General features: G+C 43.6%; 1 protein-coding gene across 2 annotated transcripts in view; it reads right to left on the bottom strand.

The window, feature by feature from the left end:
* Nucleotides 1-705: 705 nt before the first annotated feature.
* The window catches only part of LOC128699978 (uncharacterized), a 128,886-nt gene continuing 103,454 nt past the window's right edge, over nt 706-26,137 (bottom strand). The window contains exons 4-9 of one of the 2 annotated variants that reach the window (XM_053792835.2): nt 25,164-25,500; nt 23,545-23,614; nt 20,348-20,986; nt 19,710-19,805; nt 18,716-19,162; nt 706-18,123 (exon numbers count right to left, since the gene is read on the bottom strand). In XM_053792835.2, the coding sequence (XP_053648810.2) occupies nt 2,744-18,123; nt 18,716-19,162; nt 19,710-19,805; nt 20,348-20,986; nt 23,545-23,614; nt 25,164-25,500 (16,969 nt within the window). In that variant the 3' untranslated portion in view covers nt 706-2,743. The remainder of the gene's footprint in view (nt 18,124-18,715; nt 19,163-19,709; nt 19,806-20,347; nt 20,987-23,544; nt 23,615-25,163; nt 25,501-26,137) is intronic. The other variant, XM_070098703.1, reaches the window with a different exon arrangement.

The following is a 26,137-nucleotide window of genomic DNA, read 5'->3' on the forward strand; positions in this document are numbered from 1 at the left end:
AGACACGATTCTTAAAGATAAAATTGCAAGAATCAAGTAAACCAAAAAACTGATTAGCCTAGGATCTATATCAGCCACTTTGTTTTTCACGTGTATATTTTCTGAGATCTAGTTTTGCCGTAAACATGGCATATCAATAAAACATACGTGAAACACTTCGGTATCTCTTGCTGAAATGTTTGCCTGCACAGCAGCAGCCTTCAGTCGAAAATAATACTGGAGACGAAGTAATATTGAAGGAATCAGTCCCGTCCTTCAAGGGAGATAGACTACTTCAAGATCACTGTGTACTAAATCCATTTTGTATTCAACTAGAAGTTTATTGCATAGCAGACTCTGCAATAAAGATATCCAAGTGTTGCACATGTATTATTCATTAGCTTGTCGGTATTCTATACTAATAATACGCCACTGGCATATCGGTCAACATTTTTCTCTAGTTTGGAGTGATTCCTTAGTTCTCGAAAACAAGTTAGAGCTTGAGAACCATATTGTTAGTTCTCGAGAACAAGTTAGTGCTTGAGAACCACAGTGCCTCCAGTTTAAGGCTGAGGAGAGATGTAAGCGTATTATACATAACGTCAAGTACTGCAGCAATGCTTATAGCCATGCCAGTCAAAAAAATATGCAAATAATAATAAATCCCAAAATAAACATTACTGTCCATAAGGTCAGAAAAGGGGAACTTATTACAGACATAGGGGCAACAAGCGAGCACTTTATTCATAAGCTAACTGTAGTATCACATTTGAAATGGTTATACATTTTACATCTTAATAACATGAAGCACAAAAGCTCTCTCCAGTGTGCGTAGCAGAAAGCGATGCTTCTTAAGTGAGACCATCAAAATTATAACAAATAAACCCAAGACTTGAAGAGGCTAAATCAGTGAAATAAAATTGTAACCAAAAAATCTTAGGAATACAATAGTCATCCCAAAAATCACAAGCCAGAGTTCATCCTCAAGGAATACTGCACTGTATGGAGCATCAGTGTCCTGACAGTGATGTAAGAGACTGGCTGAGGTATTTCCAGTGCCCTTATCTATGATGATGACTTTTGTGGATTTTGAAATATATGCAGCAATCAGCAGCTATTACTGAGGTGATTAGAATCCGTGACTGTTAAATGAAAAGTGTGCGAGGGAACTGTAAACTTGTGGCGTCGTGCAAGCAGAGGTGTGTTTGCAACTCGTCCTCCTAAACAAACGTCGGTTTGTAACTATAATTCAAGACTGAAGAAACAAAAAAAGCTGAAAGCGTCACTGAAATATGAACATTGGTTTTCTGATACATTGATTTCCTGAGCCATCTAGGTGGTTGCTCGTTTTGTTAGTTCATCAAAACAGTCTCAGCTTCCTATATTTTCTCATTGGCTTTTTATATTACATTGTTAAATTTAGTTAATCGACATTTAGCCAAGTGTTATTTCTATAATATTTCCTTTCCAATTAAGGAGACTTGGTATGAGACGAGCTGTATAGCCCTTGTGGTTTAGCGCTTCTTTTTTATTATAATAATTTTATTATAATAATGGTATGAGACGAGGACATTTATCCTGGAACCCTAAATGGATGCAACTGAAAGTAGTTTATGAAGAAAAATAGGCACTTAATACAGTACGACACCAACGTAGTGAGTTAGGAGGACAGGTCAATATTTATGTATGCTTGTGCGTGTATCAGGAATAGGTATGGTTAAAGAGTATGAGTATTATTTTTCCCAGGGCAGACTTAAACAGACTTAGGATCAATAAAATTTAATTTATTGCCTTGTCTCAAGCTTGGGCATTATAGTGGCCGTTGTTGTGTTGTGAGCATAGAGGCGCCACTCAACGCCTCACAGCCGACTTATGGCACCAACAGTCTGGTTGCTTGACCCAAGTCAAGCTCCAAAATAAAGTCACCTAACACAATCGCTTCTTAAATAAATAATACATCTGTAGAAGAAAACCAACATTAAAACAGTATTAAACATCGGATTCATGTATATATTTTGTTATAAAAAAATGCTTTAAATGCATAGATGCACACATTTTTTTCACTATAAAACAGGTATATTAAATAACCAAGCACCATTTGAGAAAGCTGTAGCCCATAATGGCAAGGAGACTAAGGTCTGGGTGGGCCACAGGCTGAGTGGGCAGGTCAAAAGTTTGGTCACAACATGCCAAGGCCTAGTGCCATCTGCCTTAGGCCTAGGGAAAGCCTGGCCGGAGACAGAGGCTAATTGGCAGCTACCATCTACTGTAAATTGTTAAGAGATGTCCCCAATCTTAACAAGCTAGAGCAGATGAGTAGCATTGCCTCTAGCTACTGTTATCACTTATTTGCTATTCTCAATAAATTGTCCCTTTCAATCACTAAGCCATACTTAATATAAAAGCACGTATTGTCATATTCATTTTGATTACAAAATTATATTCTTAGTCAAGATTATATAAAAATAGGAAAGTGAATTTGTGATGGCATTCTTTGATAATAGCGAGGATAATATTATAAATAGCTGTCCTAATAGCTGAGTAGTTGACAAAAATGTATTATTAGAGTCATCACAGTATGAAGGTAATATTGTCAATACACTGGAGGCGGTCACATAAGGCGGTCATCATCACAGATTAAAAATGAGCATTGCTGTGCGTAAGAAAGTAAGACCCTTTTGGTCTCCAGGATAAAAAAAAAATTATATTGTAGTAAGTTTTGATCGGGAAGTAATGTCAAATCTTGTATGTTTCAGCATCTTGATCACTCGACTATCGGAAGATAAAATTTATGATCCTTTCCGCTGTGTGTAGGTTTGTAGGTCGAGGATCGAGTTTCGAGAAGAGAAGCAGGACATGGAGTTACAATCTGCCACTCGCCCCTTCGGGTAATGGTCGCATCCCTCCATGGATCATATTCTGAGTGGAAGGTGATTGAGGAGGAATTACCTCGCCCTCTAGCCACTCTCTGTGTCTCCGTCCTTGTGGTGCTGCTGGATACCCGTCTCTGCTCACTCTGTTGCTGATGATTTGCAGACCACTTACGGTATTCCTCTTGAGATGCCCCTGCTATGTGGGTTGAATGAGTTGCCCCATGTGCTGTTTCTGTCTTGCTACCACCACGGAGGTCTAGGGCATCGGCTTGCCGAAGCGAGGATGCCATCTCTCGCGTGGAGGCTGTTGATTCTAGTTTTTGATCTAAACTAATTTGACTACTGGAAGAGGATTTCTGAACCCCACTTGAACGAGTCTTAGTTTCCATTATACTGACATCTTCGCCAAGAGAGAAGGAGGACTGGTTGTGTCGAGAGTGCCCTGTAGGAGTAGTGGGAGAAGCTGCTGGTTGAGGAGATTTTGCTTTCAATGTTTGACCATTTGATGTTCCTTTAGCTGTAACAGTGCTTGAAGTCTCAATCTTGCCTTCAGCAGAGGAGATCTTTCGCTGTTCAGAAGTACTCTTTACACTTGTGGCTCGAGACTCAACACGTGAGGCTGACTTAGTCTCTCGGCTTTCTTTAGTAATGATCTTAGTAACTTTACGGCCATCGGCAGTGTATGACTCCATTTTCTGTACATCTCTGTGTTCAGTCGAGTCGGCTTTTTCTGACCTGGATTTTTGAAGAGATGCTGATTCCTCTATTTTAGTGGCTACTGATTCTCCAGATTTCAGTATAACCGTATCTCGCCGGGTCTTTGCCGTGCTTCCAGCTGCAGCAGTGACTTTAGTCTCTTTAACTTCAGCCTTTCCATTGATGATATTGCTGTCCCGTCTGGTTCCGGTGAATTCCCCTTCTAGTCTTAGATTGTCTCCATGCTTTGCTGGAGAAACTCGGTCACCTTTACCTGGAGAGGTACGACCTCGTCCTTCAAAGTCGCCTTCCATCTTGAGATTATCTGGGTAGCGTTTCTGCTGCAGACGTTCACCTGGACCAGGACTAGTTCTTGCAATACCTTCAAAGTCACCTTCTGATCTGAGATTGTCTGGATACCTCTTCTGTTGTAGTCTCTCACCTACTCCTGGACTTTCTCTCATTTTGCCCTCAAAACTACCTTCCATTTTTAAATTATCTGGGTATCGTTTTTGAGGAAGACGTTCACCTATTCCTGGACTATCCTTAGAGCGCCCATCAATGTCACCTTCCAATCTGAGGTTGTCAGGATGTCTTTTTTGTGGAAGACGTTCTCCTTTTCCTGGAGATCCTTTCCTTCTGCCTTCAAAATCACCTTCCATTTTAAGATTGTCATCATATTTATATGGTGACGGGCGTTCTCCGACTCCTGGTAGGTCTTTAGGTCGTCCATCAAATGTGCCAGTAACTGAAAGATTATCTTTTGGTTTCTTCACTTCCGCTCTGTCTCCCTTGATTGGACTAACTTCAGGGGATTGACCATAGAATTCACCCTCCATCTTCAAGTTATCCTCTTGTTTCTTTATATGTACTCTCTCTCCTTTTACTCTGAAGGTTTCATTTCTCTTTACTCCATCTTTAGTAGGGGTACTAGTTCTCTGGAAGCCTTCAAACTTGCCCTCCATTTTCAAATTATCTTCGTGTTTTCTAATTTCAACACGTTCTCCTTTATATGTTGATGCACTCTTTCTTCTGCCTTCAAAGGTTCCTTCCATCTTCAAATGGTCTTCATGTTTCTTGATTGCTGCTCTTTCACCTTTTGTGATAACAGTGGTTTCCTTTGTGACATTCAAGGATCCCTCCATTTTTAAGTTATCTTCATGCTTCTTAATTTCAGCTCTTTCACCTTTTACAACTGAAGTCTTGCGAGCTGCATCGAATTCCCCTTCTTGTCTCAGGTTGTCCTTTGGTTTTTTAACATCTGCTCTTTCACCTTTTCCAAATGTGGCAGATTTTCTTCGGCCTTCAAATTTTCCTTCCATTTTGAGAGAATCTTCATGCTTTTTAATAACAGCTCTCTCCCCCTTCATTACTGAAGTCTTCTTTTCAATGCTCAAGTCACCCTCCATCTTCAAATTATCTCGTTGCTTCTTGATTTCAGCTCTTTCTCCTTTCTGCATAACTGTTGTTTTCACCTTTCCTTCAAATTCTCCTTCTGTTTTCAAGTGATCAAGTTGTTTCTTGATTTCAACCCTCTCTCCCTTTGTTGCCATTTCTTTTTTAGTGATGTGCATATCCCCTTCAAGTTTCAAAGAATCTTCATGTTTCTGTACAGCTACTCTCTCACCTTTTGTAGCATATAATGTTCTTGTAATTTCGAGCTCTCCTTCCATTTTAAGATTATCAGCATGCTTAGAAATTTCTGCTCTTTCTCCTCTAATAACTGCCTCATCCCTAACAAAGGACATGTCACCTTCCATTCGAAGATTGTCAGAATGTCTTTTAACATCAGCTCGCTCACCTCTGATAGTGGCAGACTTCCTACGTCCTTCAAAGCTTCCTTCCATTCTTAATGAATCTTCATGTTTCTTAATTGTAGCCCGCTCACCCTTCAGAGGGCTCTCTAAAGGTTTACCTTCAAATGTGCCTTCCATTTTAAGATTATCTGGGTGTTTCTTGATGGGTGCTCGTTCTCCACGAGGAGCCTCTTCAGTGGGTTTTCCCTCAAAGTCTCCATCTGTGCGCAGATGGTCAGGATGGTGGACAATAGGAGCTCTGTCTCCCTTTACTGGAATCTGATCATGCCGGCGTCCTGTAAACTCTCCTTCCATATGCAAGTTGTCAGTGTGCTTCTTAATTTCTGCTCGAACTCCCTTATGAATTTTATATTCTTCTTTTTGAAGGGTATCAAGATGATATTTGCCCTCAATGGTAAGGTTGTCAGTATGTTTTACTTTTTGGGCCCGCTGTACCTGATGGAGTTGATAATCATCAGTAAACTGAGTCTTACCCAAAAATTCTCCCTCCTGCCTTAAGTTATCAACATGGCGGTGTGTCTCACTACGAATGCCAGAAACTACAGGATAGTCGTAGTGGGTACTGGACTGGCCAGCCCATTCTCCTTCCATGTGCAAATTGTCTTCATGACGTTTTATTTGTGCTCTTTCTCCATAAAGAGTCTCTTCATCTCTGGGCCTACCAGTGAAGTCACCCTCAGGCTTAAGATGATCAGGATGCCTCTTGACTGGTGCACGTTCCCCACGTGGAGCATCTTCTGGAGTTGGTGCATAGAAGTCTCCATCCATGTGGAGATTATCAGGATGTTTCTTGACAGGGGCTCTTTCAGCATAAGGAGCATCTTCTCGAGGTTTTCCTTCAAAGTCACCAATCATCCTGAGGTTGTCTGGATGTTTCTTGATTGGAGCCCGTTCCCCTCGTGGAGCATCTTCAGGTGATGGAGCATAAAAAGCTCCATCCATGCGAAGATTATCAGGATGTTTTTTCACTGGAGCTCTTTCTGCATAAGGAGCATCCTCACGTGGTTTGCCTTCAAAGTCTCCTAACATTTTTAAGTTGTCAGGATGTTTCTTTACAGGTGCACGTTCCCCTCTAGGAGCATCTCCTGATGTAGGCGCATAGAAATCTCCATCCATATGAAGATTATCAGGATGTTTTGTAACAGGGGCTCTCTGTGCATAGGGAGCATCTTCCCGAGGCTTTCCTTCAAAGTCACCAACCATTTTGAGATTGTCTGGATGTTTCTTGATTGGAGCCCGTTCTCCTCTTGGAGCATCCTCAGGTGATGGAGCATAGAAGTCTCCATCCATGCGAAGATTATCAGGGTGTTTCTTGACTGGAGCTCTTTCAGCATAAGGTGCATCTTCACGAGGCTTTCCTTCAAAGTCACCAGCCATCTTAAGGTTGTCAGGATGTTTCTGGACAGGTGCGCGCTCCCCTCTTGGAGCCTCTCCAGGAGTTGGAGCATAAAAGTCACCATCCATTCGAAGATTATCAGGATGTTTCTTGACTGGGGCTCTCTCTGCATAGCGAGCACCTTCCCGAGGCTTTCCTTCAAAGTCTCCAGTCATCCTAAGGTTGTCAGGATGTTTCTTGACAGGAGCTCGCTCTCCTCTTGGAGCATCTTCAGGTGTTGGGGCATAAAAGTCTCCATCCATATGTAGATTGTCAGGATGTTTTGTAACAGGGGCTCGCTGAGCATATGGAGCATCTTCCCGAGGCTTTCCCTCAAAGTCTCCAGTCATCCTAAGGTTGTCTGGATGTTTCTTGACAGGAGCTCGCTCTCCTCTTGGAGCTTCTTCAGGGGATGGTGCATAGAAGTCTCCATCCATGTGTAAATTGTCAGGATGTTTTGTAACAGGAGCTCGCTGAGCATAGGGAACATCTTCGCGAGGCTTTCCTTCAAAGTCTCCAGTCATCCTAAGGTTGTCAGGATGTTTCTGAACAGGTGCACGCTCCCCTCTTGGAGCTTCTCCAGGAGATGGTGCATAGAAATCTCCATCCATGTGAAGATTATCAGGGTGTTTCTTGACTGGTGCTCTTACAGCATGGGGAGCATCTTCACGAGGTTTTCCAGTGAACTCTCCATCCATATGCAGGTTATCAGGATGTCTCAGAACAGAAGCTCGCTCTCCAATTGTGACCTGTTCATATTCTTTACCAGTAAATTCACCCTCCATTCTAAGGTTGTCTTCTCTTCTGATTGTTTCGACTCGCTCACCTCTGTAAACTGTGTGCTCCTCTTTACCCTGGAATTCTCCTGTCAGCTTTAGGTTATCAACTTGTCGCTTAACAGGAGCTCGTTCACCACGTGGAGCATCTTCAGGAGTAGGAGCAATGAAGTCACCCTCCATACGGAGATTGTCGGGATGTTTCTTGACAGGAGATCTTTTTGCATAAGGAGCATCTTCTCGAGGCTTTCCTTCAAAGTCACCAACCATCTTCAGGTTGTCAGGGTGTTTCTTGACAGGGGCACGCTCCCCTTTTGGAGCCTCTCCAGGTGTTGGAGCATAGAAGTCACCATCCATACGGAGATTGTCAGGATGTTTCTTGACTGGTGCTCTTTCAGCATAAGGTGCATCCTCTCGTGGCTTTCCCTCAAAGTCACCATACATTTTTAAGTTGTCAGGATGTTTTTGAACAGGAGCACGCTCCCCTCTTGGAGCTTCTCCAGGAGTTGGTGCATAAAAGTCTCCATCCATACGGAGATTGTCAGGATGTTTAGTGACAGGAGCTCTCTGTGCATATGGAGCATCTTCCTGAGGTTTTCCTTCAAAGTCTCCAACCATCTTTAGGTTGTCAGGGTGTTTCTTCACAGGTGCACGTTCTCCTCTTGGGGCTTCTTCTGGGGTTGGAGCATAGAAGTCACCATCCATACGAAGATTATCAGGATGTTTCTTGACAGGGGAACGCTGTGCATAGGGAGCATCTTCTCGTGGTTTTCCTTCAAAGTCTCCAGTCATCTTAAGATTGTCAGGATGTTTCTTCACAGGTGCACGTTCTCCTCGTGGTGCATCTTTATGTGTTGGAGCATAAAAGTCCCCATCCATACGGAGATTGTCAGGATGTTTAGTGACAGGAGCTCTCTGTGCATATGGAGCATCCTCACGAGGCTTTCCTTCAAAGTCACCAACCATTTTAAGGTTGTCAGGGTGTTTCTTCACGGGTGCACGTTCTCCTCTTGGAGCCTCTCCTGGGGTTGGTGCATAAAAGTCACCATCCATACGAAGATTATCAGGATGTTTCTTGACAGGGGAACGCTGTGCATAGGGAGCATCTTCTCGTGGTTTTCCTTCAAAGTCTCCAGTCATCTTAAGATTGTCAGGATGTTTCTTCACAGGTGCACGTTCTCCTCGTGGTGCATCTTTATGTGTTGGAGCATAAAAGTCCCCATCCATACGGAGATTGTCAGGATGTTTAGTGACAGGAGCTCTCTGTGCATATGGAGCATCTTCACGAGGCTTTCCTTCAAAGTCACCAACCATTTTAAGGTTGTCAGGGTGTTTCTTCACGGGTGCACGTTCTCCTCTTGGAGCCTCTCCTGGGGTTGGTGCATAAAAGTCACCATCCATCCGAAGATTATCAGGATGTTTCTTGACAGGGGAACGCTGTGCATAGGGAGCATCTTCTCGTGGTTTTCCTTCAAAGTCTCCAGTCATCTTAAGATTGTCAGGATGTTTCTTCACAGGTGCACGTTCTCCTCTTGGTGCATCTTCGTGTGTTGGGGCATAGAAGTCCCCATCCATTCGCAGGTTGTCAGGATGTTTCTTGACAGGGGCACGCTGTGCATAGGGAGCATCCTCCTTAGGCTTTCCCTCAAAGTCTCCAACCATGCGTAGGTTATCTGGATGTCTTTTAACAGTTGCTCGTTCTCCAATTGTCACTTCCTCATGCTCTTTACCAAAGAATTCTCCTTCCATTCGTAAATTATCTTCTCTTCGAACAACTTCAACTCTTTCACCTCGGATCACTGTATGTTCTTCTTTTCCTTGGAATTCTCCCGTCATTTGCAGATTATCAAGATGACGTTTTACAGGTGCTCGCTCACCCCGTGGAGCTTCTTCAGGTGTTGGTGCATAGAAATCTCCATCCATATGAAGGTTATCAGGATGTCTCTTCACTGGCTCTCTCTGAGCATAAGGAGCATCATCTCTAGGCTTTCCTTCAAAGTCTCCAGACATCTTCAGATTGTCTGGATGCTTCTTAACTGGTGCTCGTTCCCCTCGAGGAGCATCTTCAGGAGATGGGGCATAAAAGTCTCCATCCATGCGAAGATTATCTGGGTGTTTCTTGACAGGAGCTCTTTCAGCATATGGAGCATCTTCCCGAGGTTTTCCTTCAAAATCTCCAACCATCTTCAGGTTGTCAGGATGTTTCTGAACAGGAGCTCGCTCTCCTCTTGGTGCTTCTCCAGGACTTGGAGCATAGAAATCACCATCCATGCGAAGATTGTCTGGATGTTTCTTAACAGGGGCCCTCTGTGCATAGGGAGCATCCTCTCGTGGTTTACCTTGGAAGTCTCCATCCATTCTTAAGTTGTCAGGATGTTTCTTGACAGGGGCACGCTCTCCTCGTGGCACATCTTCAGGTGATGGAGCATAGAAATCACCATCCATACGAAGATTATCAGGATGCTTTTTGACTGGAGCTCTTTCTGCATAAGGTGCATCTTCACGAGGCCTTCCTTCGAAGTCACCAACCATCTTGAGGTTATCAGGATGCTTCTGAACAGGTGCACGCTCACCTCTTGGAGCTTCTCCAGGGGTGGGTGCATAGAAATCCCCATCCATGTGGAGATTATCTGGATGTTTCTTACCAGGTTCCCTTTGTGTGTAAGGAGCTTTCTCTCGAGGTTTGCCCTCAAACTCTCCGACCATTTTCAAATTATCAGGGTGTTTTTTGATGGGTGCACGTTCTCCTCGTGGAGCATCTTCAGGTCTTGGAGCATAAAAATCTCCATCCATGCGAAGATTGTCAGGATGTTTCTTGACCGGAGCTCTCTCAGCATAAGGAGCATCCTCTTTAGGCTTTCCTTCAAAATCTCCTGCCATTCTTAGGTTGTCAGGATGTTTCTTCACAGGAGCACGTTCACCTCTTGGAACTTCTTCTGGTGTTGGTGCATAGAAGTCACCATCCATGCGGAGATTGTCTGTATGTTTCTTAACTGGTTCTCTTTGAACATATGGAGCATCCTCTTTAGGTTTTCCTTCAAAATCTCCAACCATCTTCAAATTGTCTGGATGCCTTTTAACTGGTGCTCGTTCTCCTCTTGGTGCATCTTCATGTGATGGTGCATAAAAGTTTCCATCCAAGCGAAGATTGTCTGGGTGTTTTTTGACTGGAGCCCTCTCAGCAAATGGTGCCTCTTCATGGGGTTTTCCTGTGAAATCTCCAACCATACGAAGGTTGTCTGGATGTTTCTTGACAGTTGCTCTTTCTCCAATTGTAACTTGTTCATACTCCTTGCCAGTAAATTCTCCCTCCATTCGTAAGTTGTCTTCTCGTCTAATGACTTCAGATCTCTCTCCTCGAAGAACTGTATATTCTTCCTTTCCCTGAAATTCTCCAGTCATATGAAGATTATCAGTATGTCTCTTGATTGGTGCTCGTACACCTTGGGGAGCTTCTCCAGGTGTTGGAGCATAGAAGACTCCATCCATGTGAAGATTATCAGGATGCTTTTTGACAGGAGCCCTTTCTGCATGGGGTGCATCTTCACGTGGCTTTCCTTCAAAATCACCAGCCATGATTAAATTGTCAGGATGTTTCTTAGTAGGGGCTCGTTCCCCTCGTGGTGCTTCTGAAGGTGTTGGTGCATAAAATTCTCCATTCATTTGAAGGTTGTCAGGGTGCTTCTTAATGGGGGCTCTCTGAGCATATGGAGCATCCTCCCGAGGTTTTCCTACAAATTCGCCTACCATCGTAAGATTGTCTGGATGTTTTTTGATGGGTGCTCGTTCCCCATGGGGAGCCTCTCCAGGTTTAGGTGCATAAAATTCTCCATCCATATGAAGATTATCAGGATGTTTCTTCACAGGGGCCCTTTCTGCATAGGGAGCATCTTCTCGAGGTTTCCCTTCAAAGTCTCCAACCATCTTTAGGTTGTCAGGGTGTTTCTTCACAGGTGCACGTTCTCCTCTTGGAGCTTCTTCTGGGGTTGGAGCATAGAAGTCACCATCCATACGAAGATTATCAGGATGTTTCTTGACAGGGGAACGCTGTGCATAGGGAGCATCTTCTCGTGGTTTTCCTTCAAAGTCTCCAGTCATCTTAAGATTGTCAGGATGTTTCTTCACAGGTGCACGTTCTCCTCGTGGTGCATCTTCATGTGTTGGAGCATAAAAGTCCCCACCCATACGGAGATTGTCAGGATGTTTAGTGACAGGAGCTCTCTGTGCATATGGAACATCTTCACGAGGCTTTCCTTCAAAATCACCAACCATTTTAAGGTTGTCAGGGTGTTTCTTCACGGGTGCACGTTCTCCTCTTGGAGCCTCTCCTGGGGTTGGTGCATAAAAATCACCATCCATCCGAAGATTATCAGGATGTTTCTTGACAGGGGAACGCTGTGCATAGGGAGCATCTTCTCGTGGTTTTCCTTCAAAGTCTCCAGTCATCTTAAGATTGTCAGGATGTTTCTTCACAGGTGCACGTTCTCCTCTTGGTGCATCTTCGTGTGTTGGGGCATAGAAGTCCCCATCCATTCGCAGGTTGTCAGGATGTTTCTTGACAGGGGCACGCTGTGCATAGGGAGCATCCTCCTTAGGCTTTCCCTCAAAGTCTCCAACCATGCGTAGGTTATCTGGATGTCTTTTAACAGTTGCTCGTTCTCCAATTGTCACTTCCTCATGCTCTTTACCAAAGAATTCTCCTTCCATTCGTAAATTATCTTCTCTTCGAACAACTTCAACTCTTTCACCTCGGATGACTGTATGTTCTTCTTTTCCTTGGAATTCTCCCGTCATTTGCAGATTATCAAGATGACGTTTCACAGGTGCTCGCTCACCCCGTGGAGCTTCTTCAGGTGTTGGTGCATAGAAATCTCCATCCATATGAAGGTTATCAGGATGTCTCTTCACTGGCTCTCTCTGAGCATAAGGAGCATCATCTCTAGGCTTTCCTTCAAAGTCTCCAGACATCTTCAGATTGTCTGGATGCTTCTTAACTGGTGCTCGTTCCCCTCGAGGAGCATCTTCAGGAGATGGGGCATAAAAGTCTCCATCCATGCGAAGATTATCTGGGTGTTTCTTGACAGGAGCTCTTTCAGCATATGGAGCATCTTCCCGAGGTTTTCCTTCAAAATCTCCAACCATCTTCAGGTTGTCAGGATGTTTCTGAACAGGAGCTCGCTCTCCTCTTGGTGCTTCTCCAGGACTTGGAGCATAGAAATCACCATCCATGCGAAGATTGTCTGGATGTTTCTTAACAGGGGCCCTCTGTGCATAGGGAGCATCCTCTCGTGGTTTACCTTGGAAGTCTCCATCCATTCTTAAGTTGTCAGGATGTTTCTTGACAGGGGCACGCTCTCCTCGTGGCACATCTTCAGGTGATGGAGCATAGAAATCACCATCCATACGAAGATTATCAGGATGTTTTTTGACTGGAGCTCTTTCTGCATAAGGTGCATCTTCACGAGGCTTTCCTTCAAAGTCACCAACCATCTTGAGGTTGTCAGGATGCTTCTGAACAGGTGCACGCTCACCTCTTGGAGCTTCTCCAGGGGTGGGTGCATAAAAGTCCCCATCCATACGAAGATTATCAGGGTGTTTCTTGACTGGTGCTCGCTGTGCATATGGAGCATCCTCCTGAGGCTTTCCTTCAAAGTCACCAATCATTTTGAGGTTGTCAGGATGTTTTTTAACAGGAGCACGTTCCCCTCTTGGAGCTTCACCAGGGGTTGGAGCATAGAAGTCACCATCCATCTGAAGATTATCAGGATGCTTCTTAACAGGTGCTCGTTGACCATAAGGAGCATCTTCCCGAGGCTTTCCTTCAAATTTGCCAACCATCTTAAGGTTGTCTGGATGTTTCTTAACAGGGGCACGCTCCCCTCTTGGAGCATCTTCAGGTGTTGGAGCATAGAAATCTCCATCCATGCGAAGATTGTCTGGATGTCTCTTGACTGGAGCCCTTTCTGAATATGGTGCTTCTTCACGAGGTTTCCCAGTGAAATCTCCAACCATACGAAGATTGTCCTCATGTTTCTTAATTGTTGCTCTTTCACCAATTGTAATCTGCTCATGCTCTTTCCCAAAGAATTCTCCCTCCATGCGTAAGTTGTCCTCACGACGAACTACTTGTACTCTCTCTCCTCGAACAATTCTATATTCTTCTTCCTTTCCTTGGAATTCTCCAGTCATGTGTAAATTGTCAACTTGTCGCTTAACAGGAGCACGTTCCCCTCTTGGGGCTTCTCCAGGTGTTGGAGCATAAAAATCACCATCCAAATGAAGATTGTCTGGATGCCTTTTGATAGGAGCCCTTTCTGCATGAGGAGCATCTTCACGAGGTTTTCCTTCAAAGTCACCAACCATCTTGAGATTGTCAGGATGCTTTTGAACAGGAGCACGCTCCCCTCTTGGAGCTTCTTCAGGTGTTGGTGCATAAAAGTCCCCATCCATACGTAGATTATCAGGATGTTTCTTGACTGGTGCTCGCTGCCCATAGGGAGCATCTTCCAGAGACTTTCCTTCGAAGTCTCCAGACATCTTAAGGTTATCTGGATGTTTCTTGACAGGAGCACGTTCCCCTCGTGGCACATCTTCAGGTGATGGTGCATAGAAGTCTCCATCCATACGAAGATTATCAGGGTGTTTCTTGACTGGTGCTCGCTGTGCATATGGAGCATCTTCCCGAGGCTTTCCTTCAAAGTCACCAACCATCTTGAGGTTGTCAGGATGCTTCTGAACAGGAGCACGCTCACCTCTTGGAGCTTCTCCAGGGGTGGGTGCATAAAAGTCTCCATCCATACGAAGATTATCAGGGTGTTTCTTAACTGGTGCTCGCTGTGCATATGGAGCATCCTCCCGAGGCTTTCCTTCAAAGTTGCCAATCATTTTGAGGTTGTCAGGATGTTTCTTAACAGGGGCACGTTCTCCTCTTGGAGCTTCACCAGGGGTTGGAGCATAGAAGTCACCATCCATCTGAAGATTATCAGGATGCTTCTTAACAGGTGCTCGTTGGCCATAAGGAGCATCTTCCCGAGGTTTTCCTTCAAAGTCACCAACCATCTTAAGGCTGTCTGGATGTTTCTTAACAGGGGCACGCTCCCCTCTTGGAGCATCTTCAGGTGTTGGAGCATAGAAATCTCCATCCATGCGAAGATTGTCTGGATGTCTCTTGACTGGAGCCCTTTCTGAGTGTGGTGCTTCTTCACGAGGTTTCCCAGTGAAATCTCCAACCATACGAAGATTATCCTCATGTTTCTTAATTGTTGCTCTTTCACCAACTGTAACCTCTTCATGTTCTTTCCCAATAAATTCTCCTTCCATACGAAGGTTGTCCTCACGACGAACTACTTGTACTCTCTCTCCTCGAACAATTCTGTATTCTTCTTCCTTTCCTTGGAATTCTCCAGTCATGTGTAAATTGTCAACTTGTCGCTTAACAGGAGCACGTTCCCCTCTCGGGGCTTCTCCAGGTGTTGGAGCATAAAAATCGCCATCCATACGAAGATTGTCTGGATGTTTTTTGACTGGAGCTCTCTGTGCATAAGGAGCATCTTCTCGGGGTTTACCTTGAAAGTCTCCATCCATTTTCAAATTGTCAGGATGCTTTTTGACAGGAGCACGTTCCCCTTGCGGCACATCTTCAGGTGATGGTGCATAGAAGTCTCCATCCATACGAAGATTATCAGGGTGTTTCTTGACAGTAGCTCGTTCTGCATAAGGAGCATCTTCACGAGGCTTTCCTTCAAAGTCACCAGCCATCTTTAGGTTGTCAGGATGTCTCTTAACAGGAGCACGTTCTCCTCTTGGAGCTTCACCAGGGGCCGGAGCATAAAAGTCACCATCCATCTGAAGATTATCAGGATGCTTCTTAACAGGTGCTCGTTGGCCATAAGGAGCATCTTCCCGAGGTTTTCCTTCAAAATCACCAACCATCTTAAGGTTGTCTGGATGTTTCTTAACAGGGGCACGCTCCCCTCTTGGAGCATCTTCAGGTGTTGGAGCATAGAAATCTCCATCCATGCGAAGATTGTCTGGATGTCTCTTGACTGGAGCCCTTTCTGAATATGGTGCTTCTTCACGAGGTTTCCCAGTGAAATCTCCAACCATACGAAGATTGTCCTCATGTTTCTTAATTGTTGCTCTTTCACCAATTGTAACCTGCTCGTGCTCTTTCCCAATGAATTCTCCCTCCATGTGTAAGTTGTCCTCACGACGAACTACTTGTACTCTCTCTCCTCGAACAATTCTGTATTCTTCCTCCTTTCCTTGGAATTCTCCAGTCATATGTAAATTGTCAACTTGTCGCTTAACAGGAGCTCGTTCACCACGTGGAGCCTCTTCAGGAGTAGGAGCAATGAAGTCACCCTCCATACGGAGGTTATCAGGATGTTTCTTAACAGGTGATCTCTTTGTATAAGGAGCATCTTCACGAGGTTTTCCTTCAAAGTCTCCAGACATCTTGAGATTGTCAGGATGTTTCTTGACAGGAGCACGCTCCCCTCGAGGTACATCTTCATGTGATGGTGCATAGAAATCCCCATCCATACGAAGGTTGTCAGGGTGTTTCTTGACAGTAGCTCTCTCTCCAACTCGTACTTGTTCATATTCTTTTCCGGTGAACTCTCCTTCAACACGTAAGTTGTCTTCTCTTCGGACAACTTCAACTCTTTCACCTCTCACAACTTTATAATTTTCTTCTTTTCCAGTGAAGTCTCCTGTCATATGTAGATTGTCTGGATGTTTTTTTGTTTGTGCTCGATCTGCCCTTGGTGCTTCTTCTGGTTTTGGAGCTGAAAAGTCACCCTCCATGCGAAGATTGTCTGGATGCCTTTTAATAGGTGCTCTCTCGCCATGTGGTGCATCTTCTCTTGGTTTACCAACGAAATCCCCATCCATTTTTAAATTGTCTGGATGCCTTTTCACAGACGCTCTCTCACCAATTGTTATGTGCTCATGTTCCTTGCCAGTGAAGTCTCCTTCCATGTGTAGATTATCTTCATGACGCACAACCTTGACTCTCTCACCTTTGATAATTCTATATTCGTCTTCCTTTCCTTGGAAATCCCCAGTCATATGTAGGTTGTCTGGATGCCTCTTGATTGGTGCTCTTTCCCCATGTGGAGCATCTTCTCGAGGTTTTCCAGTGAAGTCTCCTGATAATTTAATGTTATCTGGATATTTCTTTACTGGTTCTCTGACTCCTGCAGGAGCTTTTCCTGGTTCAGGAGCCATGAAATCACCTTGCAGTCGCAGGTTGTCTTCATGCTTTACCACATGTGTTTTTTCTCCTTGAAACTTCTGATAATCATATTGTTTGCCTGTAAAACTTCCCTCCATCTTCAAAGAATCTTCATGCCTTTTTATTTCAGCTCTTTCACCTTTGAATATCACTTGTTCTTTTCTTTCTACATTGAACTCTCCCTCCATATGTAATTGATCTTCGTGCCGAACTACCTTGGCTCGCTCTCCTCTGACAGGAGTAGTGTCATTTGATTTTCCTTCAAATTCTCCCTGAAGTTTAAGATTATCTGCATGTTTCTTGGTTTTAGCTCTATCTCCTTTAACTGGACTTCGACCTCTTGGTGTAGATTCGAAATCCCCTTCCATCTTGAGGTTATCAGGATGCTTTCTGATTGCAGCACGCTCTCCCTTGGGTGGGGACTCGGGTGATCGACCCATGAAATCTCCTTCTACCTTTAAGTTATCAGGGTGCTTCTTGGGAGATACACGTTCACCCTTTGTAGGACTCTTACTTCTTACTGTACCCTCAAAGGTCCCTTCCATCTTAAGATTGTCAGGATGGTGCTTAGGCATGGAACGCTCTCCTTTCACTGGGCTACGACTTCGAGAACGTCCTGTAAATTCTCCTTCCATGCGTAAGTTGTCTGGATATCTTTTGATTTGTTGTCTCTCAGCCAATGGAACTTCTCCAGCTGGTCGAGTTTCAATGTCACCTGAGAGCTTTAGGTTATCTGGGTAGCGCTTTATACCTGCTTTTTCTCCAACTGGAGCTCCATCAACAGGTTTTCCTTCAAAGTCACCTTCCATTTTCAGATTATCTGGGTGCTTTTTCACTGGGGCCCTCTCACCATGAGGGGCACCTTCTGCCAGCTTCCCTTCAAATGATCCCTCTAGCTTTAAGTTATCTGGGTGACGTTTGGCAGGTACTCTGTCACCTTTCATTATCAAAGATTCCCTTGTTTTCCCCTCAAATTCTCCTTCCATCTTTAAATTATCTTCATGTTTGGTAATTTGAGACTTTTCAGATTGTTGGTATGCCTTGTACTCCTCACTGGATCGGTTCATGTACATCTCTCCTTCCAGTTTTGTCCACGTCTTCTTCCGTTGCAATTTAGGTCTATCACCAGATTTTTCAAAGTATTCAGATTGAGAAGAGGACATGATGGTCTCCATCTCACCGTCAAACTTGATATTATCTTGGTGTACAAGGCGCTCAGAATGTGAAACTGACTCGTGTTTCTGGTATGTCTCTTTGCTAGATGTGACGCCGGTGAACTCACCGTCGAGTTTTAGAGAATCTTGGTAATGCCTGGTCTCTGCTCTGTCACCCTGGACAACATTGTAGTAGTTCTTATTAGTGCTGACACCTATAATGTAGAAAAAGTATCCCATTAGCTCGTTAATTTTTTTGAAATTAGCCCTAGACACCCATTTTAATGCTCACAATAACAAATCTCTCATGCTATTTAGGCAGAGTGATCCTAGCTTATAAGGTAATCATTGTTTTGCCAAACAAGGAGAGTGTCAATGCATTGTTTCAGTAATATGTGAAATTAATAAATTTTTACATGAAATTATATTAATTAAAGTTTGGCTGAAATATGATTTGCTGGATAGGATTAGGGTAAAATATATTATGTTAATTTTAGCAAGGTAAGGTTAGGCTGTTAAGTTACCTTTGTGGAAAATGAAAATTTTTCATAACATATTAATTTACAAAAATTACTTTTATCACTGCCTAAGTGAAAATTTTGGAGAAAATCTAGATTTTCTGGAATTCTGGTTGTATGAACACTTCTTCATAAAAAACGTAATCACCACATTATAAAGGAAATTTATGTATCACAAACAAATCACAGTTTTTAAGATTCGAAGTGATTGCAAAGACATTTATATAAAGAACTTGTGAAAATGTTTTAACTCGTAAAAAATTTAGGAAAAAAATTTCAGGCAATATACCCTCAAAATCGCCAGACGGAGCAAGGTTGTCCTGTGGTCTTCTTACGGCTGCTCTGTCGCCTTGACCTGGTGAAGCTTTATCAGGCACAGAGAAATCTCCTTCAGGTCTTAGATTATCTGACGGTCTCTTGACATCAGCACGGTCACCTTTTCCTGGTGTTGTCTTCTCTGGTGCCGTGAAGTCACCTTCTGTTCTAAGGTTATCAGATGGTTTTTTGACGTAGGCTCGGTCTCCTTGGCCAGGTGAGGTCTTCTCTGGGGCTGAGAAGTCTCCTTCTGGTCTTAGATTGTCTATTGGTCTCTTAACATCAGCTCGATCTCCCTTTCCTGGTGAGGTCTTTTCTGGGTAATAAAGATCTCCCTTGAGCTTGAGTGAATCCTGAGGGCGCTTGGCTGTAAGCACTCCACCAGACACAGTCATAAACTCTTCCTTATGGCTGCTCTTTCCTGCCAAGAAATGAGTTTAATCATAGTAATAATGGGCCTCGACATTAGAAAAACCTATATACATTGTTTATTTGTAATATAAACAACAAAAATTGAAAGTAATGTGACTTTTATTGTTCCATTTTTTTTCTTTCCTATTAACCAAATCGTTCCAATTCTGGCACTTCGGATTTTGTTGTATGTTTCTGTTAATGTGCAAATGCATACATATTAAACAAAACAACTGTTTTAAAAATATAGTTCTAAGAAAGTAGTTATAAAACAGTAGTTCTAAGCTAAGTAATACCATGACAGTAGTTCTAAGATTGTTCTAAGTGATTCCATGGCAGTGGTTGTAAGACAGTGATTCTACGACTGCTTCTAATGTATTGATTCTATGATAGTGATTCTAAGATAGTGGTAATGTCAGGTAAAAGGACACATATGCAACTAATGTGACATTTAAATGTGGCAACGTTTCGCTAGTGGTTCTGAGACTGGTTCTAACTCAGTGGCTCTAAGACAAACGGGAAAGAAGGTCGTGTGTTGGGGGGCAGAAGTAACATACCATAGTAATCGCCAGCAGCCCTGATGGTGGAGACGTCTTGTTTGGACCTCAGTTCCCTGTTGTCGACAGCTTGATGTACCTCAGTGCTTCGTGACTCTGAAAGACAACGTTATTATGATACAGAGTCTCTCTCTCTCTCTCTCTCTCTCTCTCTCTCTCTCTCTCTCTCTCTCTCTCTCTCTCTCTCTCTCTCTCTCTCTCTCTCTCATTTATTCCTATTGTGATTTTTGTATTATTCAATGACTTGTAAACAGCAAATTGGCTAAATATTTTAGTATACAATATTGCATGGTAAATCTGATTAGAAAACTGTATACTAATAGCTTAATCACATAACAGTGATTATACATGTGTTAGTTAGTTAGTGTGTGTGTGTGTGTGTGTGTGTGTGTGTGTGTGTGTGTGTGTGTGTGTGTGTGTGTGTGTGTGTGTGTGTGTGTGTGTGTGTGTGCGCGCGTGTGTGTGTGTGTGCGTGTGTGTGTGTGTGTGTGTGTGTGTGTGTGTGGATGGTTATGGGGGTCGAGTCAACTCCAGACCCTTTCCTCTCCTATTAACTAAATGCGACAGCTTTCATACGTTCCCTGCCTCAGTTGCCCTGTCGTGCCTATCCTTAAAATTGCGTGTGCATTTTATTTTACCTGTTATGCTGGAGTCATGGCTGGCCATCATGGCCTTACGGTGAGACTCTTCTCTCTGCTGTGATACCTGTAATGTCTGCTGCATCTCTGACAGCTGTCTCTGGTTCACTGACATCTGTTGTCTCTCTGATATGTGCTGACTCGTTGATGACATCTCTGTCTGTGATGTGTGTTGACTCGAGGATGTCATCTGCTCTCGCTCTGACATTTGCTGACTCCGCAATATCCGCTGGCTTTCTGACAGCATTTCTTCGCTGACTGATAGTTCCTGCTGACTATGTGACCTGCTCTCCCGGCTGTGAGTGCTCTCAGCGGCGCTACTGAGCATATGTGTGCTCTCTTGCATCTCTGCTATTCTCTGGCTCTCTGACACGCTCTTCTGTGAGAAGCTCTTGCTCTCTCGCTTGTTCATCTCCGAGCGTGAGCTCTGAAGAGATTCCTGGGAGCTGACACCAGAGATGCTGACAGTTCCGGCGGTTTGAGCTCGTGAGTCTGAACTCGACACCTGACGTGTGCTTGAAGTAATGGAGGTGGAAGAGGAGGACTCCCTGATGGCGCTGGAGGAGGAGTGGGAGAAGGAGGAGACGAGGGAGGTGGAGCCGACATGTTGGCGGCCAGCCAAGGAGGAGTCGATCACTGCTTCACCACCAACACAAACAAAAGCAAAAACCAGAAAAAAAAAATAAAACGTAAATAAAATAGTGAAAACAGTTGAAAGCATTTTTATACCCAATAAATAAATACTCTAGGTAAATAAAAATTTAGTAAAGTGTAAAACAAATTATAAAATAATAAAAAATGCATAAATTAATATTAAAAGCTTGTAAAAATAAAGATTATGTAGGATTTCTAACTATTTCAGACAAAAAAAAAAACACTGTTGTGATAGGCCTATATATCTATTTTTAAAGATATCCCAGAAACTCGAGTTTAGGGTCACGTGGTTTAAATAAGCATCTGAGTGGATCTCAGAATTTCAGTACAGTCTATGTCAAGAAAGACAGGATGGAGGAGAGAGAGGCAGAAAGAAATACATAGAAAAGATGTCCGTTTCTGTTTTTCTCTCCTCCATCTTGTCTGCCCTGACAAAAACTGTGTCGCATTTGTCAGATTTTCCCCATTCGATTTTCTCCTCATCACCAGAACCTGCTTCTGACCTCGTAAATAATTCGCAACGGCCTCATATGCCATTTTTTTTTTAATTTTCATAACGATTTTCGTGGTTCATCATTATAAATATCTTGAGGGAAAATGGGAGGTTAAAGTGGCTTTTCGAATTATTTTTTGTATGTGAAAGACATTATAAATATGAATACCAGTGTTGTGGGTCGAACATAATTTGTAAAGAGAGTGTTGCAGTTTATAAGGTTGAAATATGTAATGTTGATGAAATCTGGTCACACAGTTTGTGTAGAGCTTATTATTGCTCAGGCCAGGATGATATTGTGGCACAAAGTTAGGTGGTGATAGAGGAACTTGGGTTGTGATAGAGGAACTTGGGTTGTGATAGAGGAACTTGGCTTGTGATAGAGGAACTTGGGTTGTGATAGAGGAACTTGGGTTGTGATAGAGGAACTTGGGTTGTGATAGAGGAACTTGGGTTGTGATAGAGGAACTTGGGTTGTGATAGAGAAACTTGGGTTGTGATAGAGGAACTTGGGTTGTGATAGAGGAACTTGGGTTGTGATAGAGGAACTTGGCTTGTGATAGAGGAACTTGGGTTGTGATAGAGGAACTTGGGTTGTGATAGAGGAACTTGGGTTGTGATAGAGGAACTTGGGTTGTGATAGAGGAACTTGGGTTGTGATAGAGGAACTTGGGTTGTGATAGAGAAACTTGGGTTGTGATAGAGGAACTTGGGTTGTGATAGAGGAACTTGGGTTGTGATAGAGGAACTTGGGTTGTGATAGAGAAACTTGGGTTGTGATAGAGAAACTTGGGTTGTGATAGAGGAACTTGGGTTGTGATAGAGGAACTTGGCTTGTGATAGAGAAACTTGGGTTGTGATAGAGGAACTTGGGTTGTGATAGAGGAACTTGGGTTGTGATAGAGGAACTTGGGTTGTGATAGAGGAACTTGGGTTGTGATAGAGGAACTTGGGTTGTGATAAAGGAACTTGGGTTGTGATAGAGGAACTTGGGCTGTGATAGAGGAACTTGGGTTGTGATAGAGGAACTTGGGTTGTGATAGAGGAACTTGGGTTGTGATAGAGGAACTTGGCTTGTGATAGAGAAACTTGGGTTGTGATAGAGGAACTTGGCTTGTGATAGAGGAACTTGGCTTGTGATAGAGGAACTTGGCTTGTGATAGAGGAACTTGGCTTGTGATAGAGGAACTTGGGTTGTGGTAGAGGAACTTGGGTTGTGATAGAGAAACTTGGGTTGTGATAGAGGAACTTGGGTTGTGATAGAGGAACTTGGGTTGTGATAGAGGAACTTGGGTTGTGATAGAGGAACTTGGGTTGTGATAGAGGAACTTGGGTTGTGATAGAGGAACTTGGGTTGTGATAGAGAAACTTGGGTTGTGATAGAGGAACTTGGGTTGTGATAGAGGAACTTGGGTTGTGATAGAGGAACTTGGGTTGTGATAGAGAAACTTGGGTTGTGATAGAGGAACTTGGGTTGTGATAGAGGAACTTGGCTTGTGATAGAGGAACTTGGCTTGTGATAGAGGAACTTGGCTTGTGATAGAGGAACTTGGGTTGTGATAGAGGAACTTGGGTTGTGATAGAGGAACTTGGGTTGTGATAGAGGAACTTGGCTTGTGATAGTGGAACTTGGCTTGTGATAGAGAAACTTGGGTTGTGATAGAGGAACTTGGGTTGTAATAGAGGAACTTGGGTTGTGATAGAGGAACTTGGGTTGTGATAGAGGAACTTGGGTTGTGATAGAGGAACTTGGGTTGTGATAGAGAAACTTGGGTTGTGATAGAGGAATCTGCTTTGTGATAGAGGAACTTGGGTTGTGATAGAGGAACTTGGGTTGTGATAGAGGAACTTGGGTTGTGATAGAGGAACTTGGGTTGTGATAGAGGAACTTGGGTTGTGATAGAGGAATTTGCTTTGTGATAAAGGAACTTGGGTTGTGATAGAGGAATCTGCTTTGTGATAGAGGAACTTGGGTTGTGATAGAGGAACTTGGGATGTGATAGGGGAATTTGGGATGTGATAGAGGAACTTAGGTTGTGATAGAACTTACCAGTGACACCACCGCCGCCTACAACTTGGGTCTGTAACACCTCGCTGGCTCCTCCGGTACCCAATACTGCCTGCAACATAACTTTTCATTAGTCATTTATACAGTCTAAGCATAAATGTACAAAATTATCACCAAAATCTAGTAAATACACGAAGCCAAAACGAACCACGGAAAAAATAATTATCAAAGATTCTTTCAAATGTAATTCTCGACCTTCAAGGTGACGAGATACAGGACAGCTTCAAGGTGACGAGATACAGGACAGCTTCAAGGTGACGAGATACAGCACAGCTTCAAGGTGACGAGATACAGGACAGCGTCAAGGTGACGACATACAGGACAGCTTCAAGGTGACGAGATACAGGACAGCTTCAAGGTGATGAGATACAGGAAAGCTTCAAGGTGACGAAATACAGGACAGCTTCAAGGTGACGAGATACAGGACAGCTTCAAGGTGACGAGATACAGGACAGCTTCAAGGTGACGAGATACAGAACAGCTTCAAGTTGACGAGATACAGGACAGCTTCAAGGTGACGAGATACAGGACAGCTTCAAGGTGACGAGATACGGAACAGCTTCAAGGTGACGAGATACAGGACAGCGTCAAGGTGACGAGATACAGGACAGCGCCAAGGTGACGAGATACAGGACAGCTTCAAGGTGACGAGATACAGAACAGCTTCAAGGTGACGAGATACAGGACAGCTTCAAGGTGACGAGATACAGAACAGCTTCAAGGTGACGAGATACAGGACAGCTTCAAGGTGACGAGATACAGGAAAGCTTCAAGGTGACGAGATACAGGACAGCTTCAAGGTGACGAGATACAGGACAGCTTCAAGGTGACGAGATACAGAACAGCTTCAAGGTGACGAGATACGGGACAGCTTCAAGGTGATGAGATACAGGAAAGCTTCAAGGTGACGAGATACAGGACAGCTTCAAGGTGACGAGATACAGGACAGCTTCAAGGTGATGAGATACAGGAAAGCTTCAAGGTGACCAGATACAGCACAGCTTCAAGGTGACGAGATACAGACAGCTTCAAGGTGATGAGATACAGGAAAGCTTCAAGGTGACCAGATACAGCACAGCTTCAAGGTGACGAGATACAGCACAGCTTCAAGGTGACCAGATACAGCACAGCTTCAAGGTGACGAGATACAGGACAGCTTCAAGGTGACCAGATACAGGACAGCTTCAAGGTGACGAGATACAGGACAGCTTCAAGGTGACAAGATATAGGACAGTTTCAAGGAGTACTCGAGATGGAGTAGTTCTTTAAGCTCCTCTTAAAGGTAAACACTTCCAAAAGGATCATTAAATTATTTCTCATTTCTCGTTTTTTCCAGACTGTGAGTCACTACAGTTGCACCGAAGGTAGACCTAATTTATATATTTTTCATTACTTTTTTCTTTTATGCTTGTTATTGTGAGTGTATTTATTTTGATGGATAGATTTAGTGTGTATGAGTGTATATACTTTATGTTTGTGTGTATGAGTGTATATGCCTTTCTTATATAGAAAATTAAACTATAGCATAAGTTTTCCTGACACGAATACTGAATGATGTCACAGAATTAAGTGATGTGTTAACATTAGAGCTTCGTGAGTACCTTTCCGTCCTGCGTGGTAGTATGAGTGCCGCCTGTAGTGAGCTTTCCTTGATGCTGATTCTGTGTCTCGATAGAAAGGGAGTCTGTGAATCGCTGTAGTTCCTCCTTCGTTCTCTGTGTTGACGAACGTACTCGCTGCTCAGCCTGTGAGGAGGTCTCCAGTTGCTGCTGTGTGCTGCTGGAGATCTGCTGGACGGAAGAAGAGCTCTGCTGTACACTGGAGGAACTCTGTTGTACACTGGAAGAGGTCTGTTCGGTCGAAGATGATGTGTGTTGGTGGCTGGCTGTGTGCACGTCCCTACCCTCGGAGATTTCTACAGTGCCTCCGCTCTCGGTTCTGTAGGGAGGGTAAAAGATCGATGTTAGTGGCTCTTAACTCAGAGCTGGTTCATCGCTACACTACCAGATCTCTCTAGTCTCACAGACACAAACTAACTGTAGTCTCACAGACACAAACTAACTGTAGTCTCACAGACACAAACTGTAGTCTCACAGACAAACTAACTGTAGTCTCACAGACACAAACTAACTGTAGTCTCACAGACACAAACTGTAGTCTCACAGACACAAACTGTAGTCTCACAGACACAAACTGTAGTCTCACAGACACAAACTGTAGTCTCACAGACACAAACTGTAGTCTCACAGACACAAACTGTAGTCTCACAGACACAAACTGTAGTCTCACAGACACAAACTGTAGTCTCACAGACACAAACTGTAGTCTCACAGACACAAACTGTAGTCTCACAGACACAAACTGTAGTCTCACAGACACAAACTGTAGTCTCACAGACACAAACTGTAGTCTCACAGACACAAACTGTAGTCTCACAGACACAAACTGTAGTCTCACAAACACAAACTGTAGTCTCACAGACACAAACTGTAGTCTCACAGACACAAACTGTAGTCTCACAAACACAAACTGTAGTCTCACAGACACAAACTGTAGTCTCACAGACACAAACTGT

Source organism: Cherax quadricarinatus, chromosome 64 (genome assembly GCF_038502225.1).
Source record: "Cherax quadricarinatus isolate ZL_2023a chromosome 64, ASM3850222v1, whole genome shotgun sequence".
Classification (NCBI taxonomy): domain Eukaryota; kingdom Metazoa; phylum Arthropoda; class Malacostraca; order Decapoda; family Parastacidae; genus Cherax; species Cherax quadricarinatus.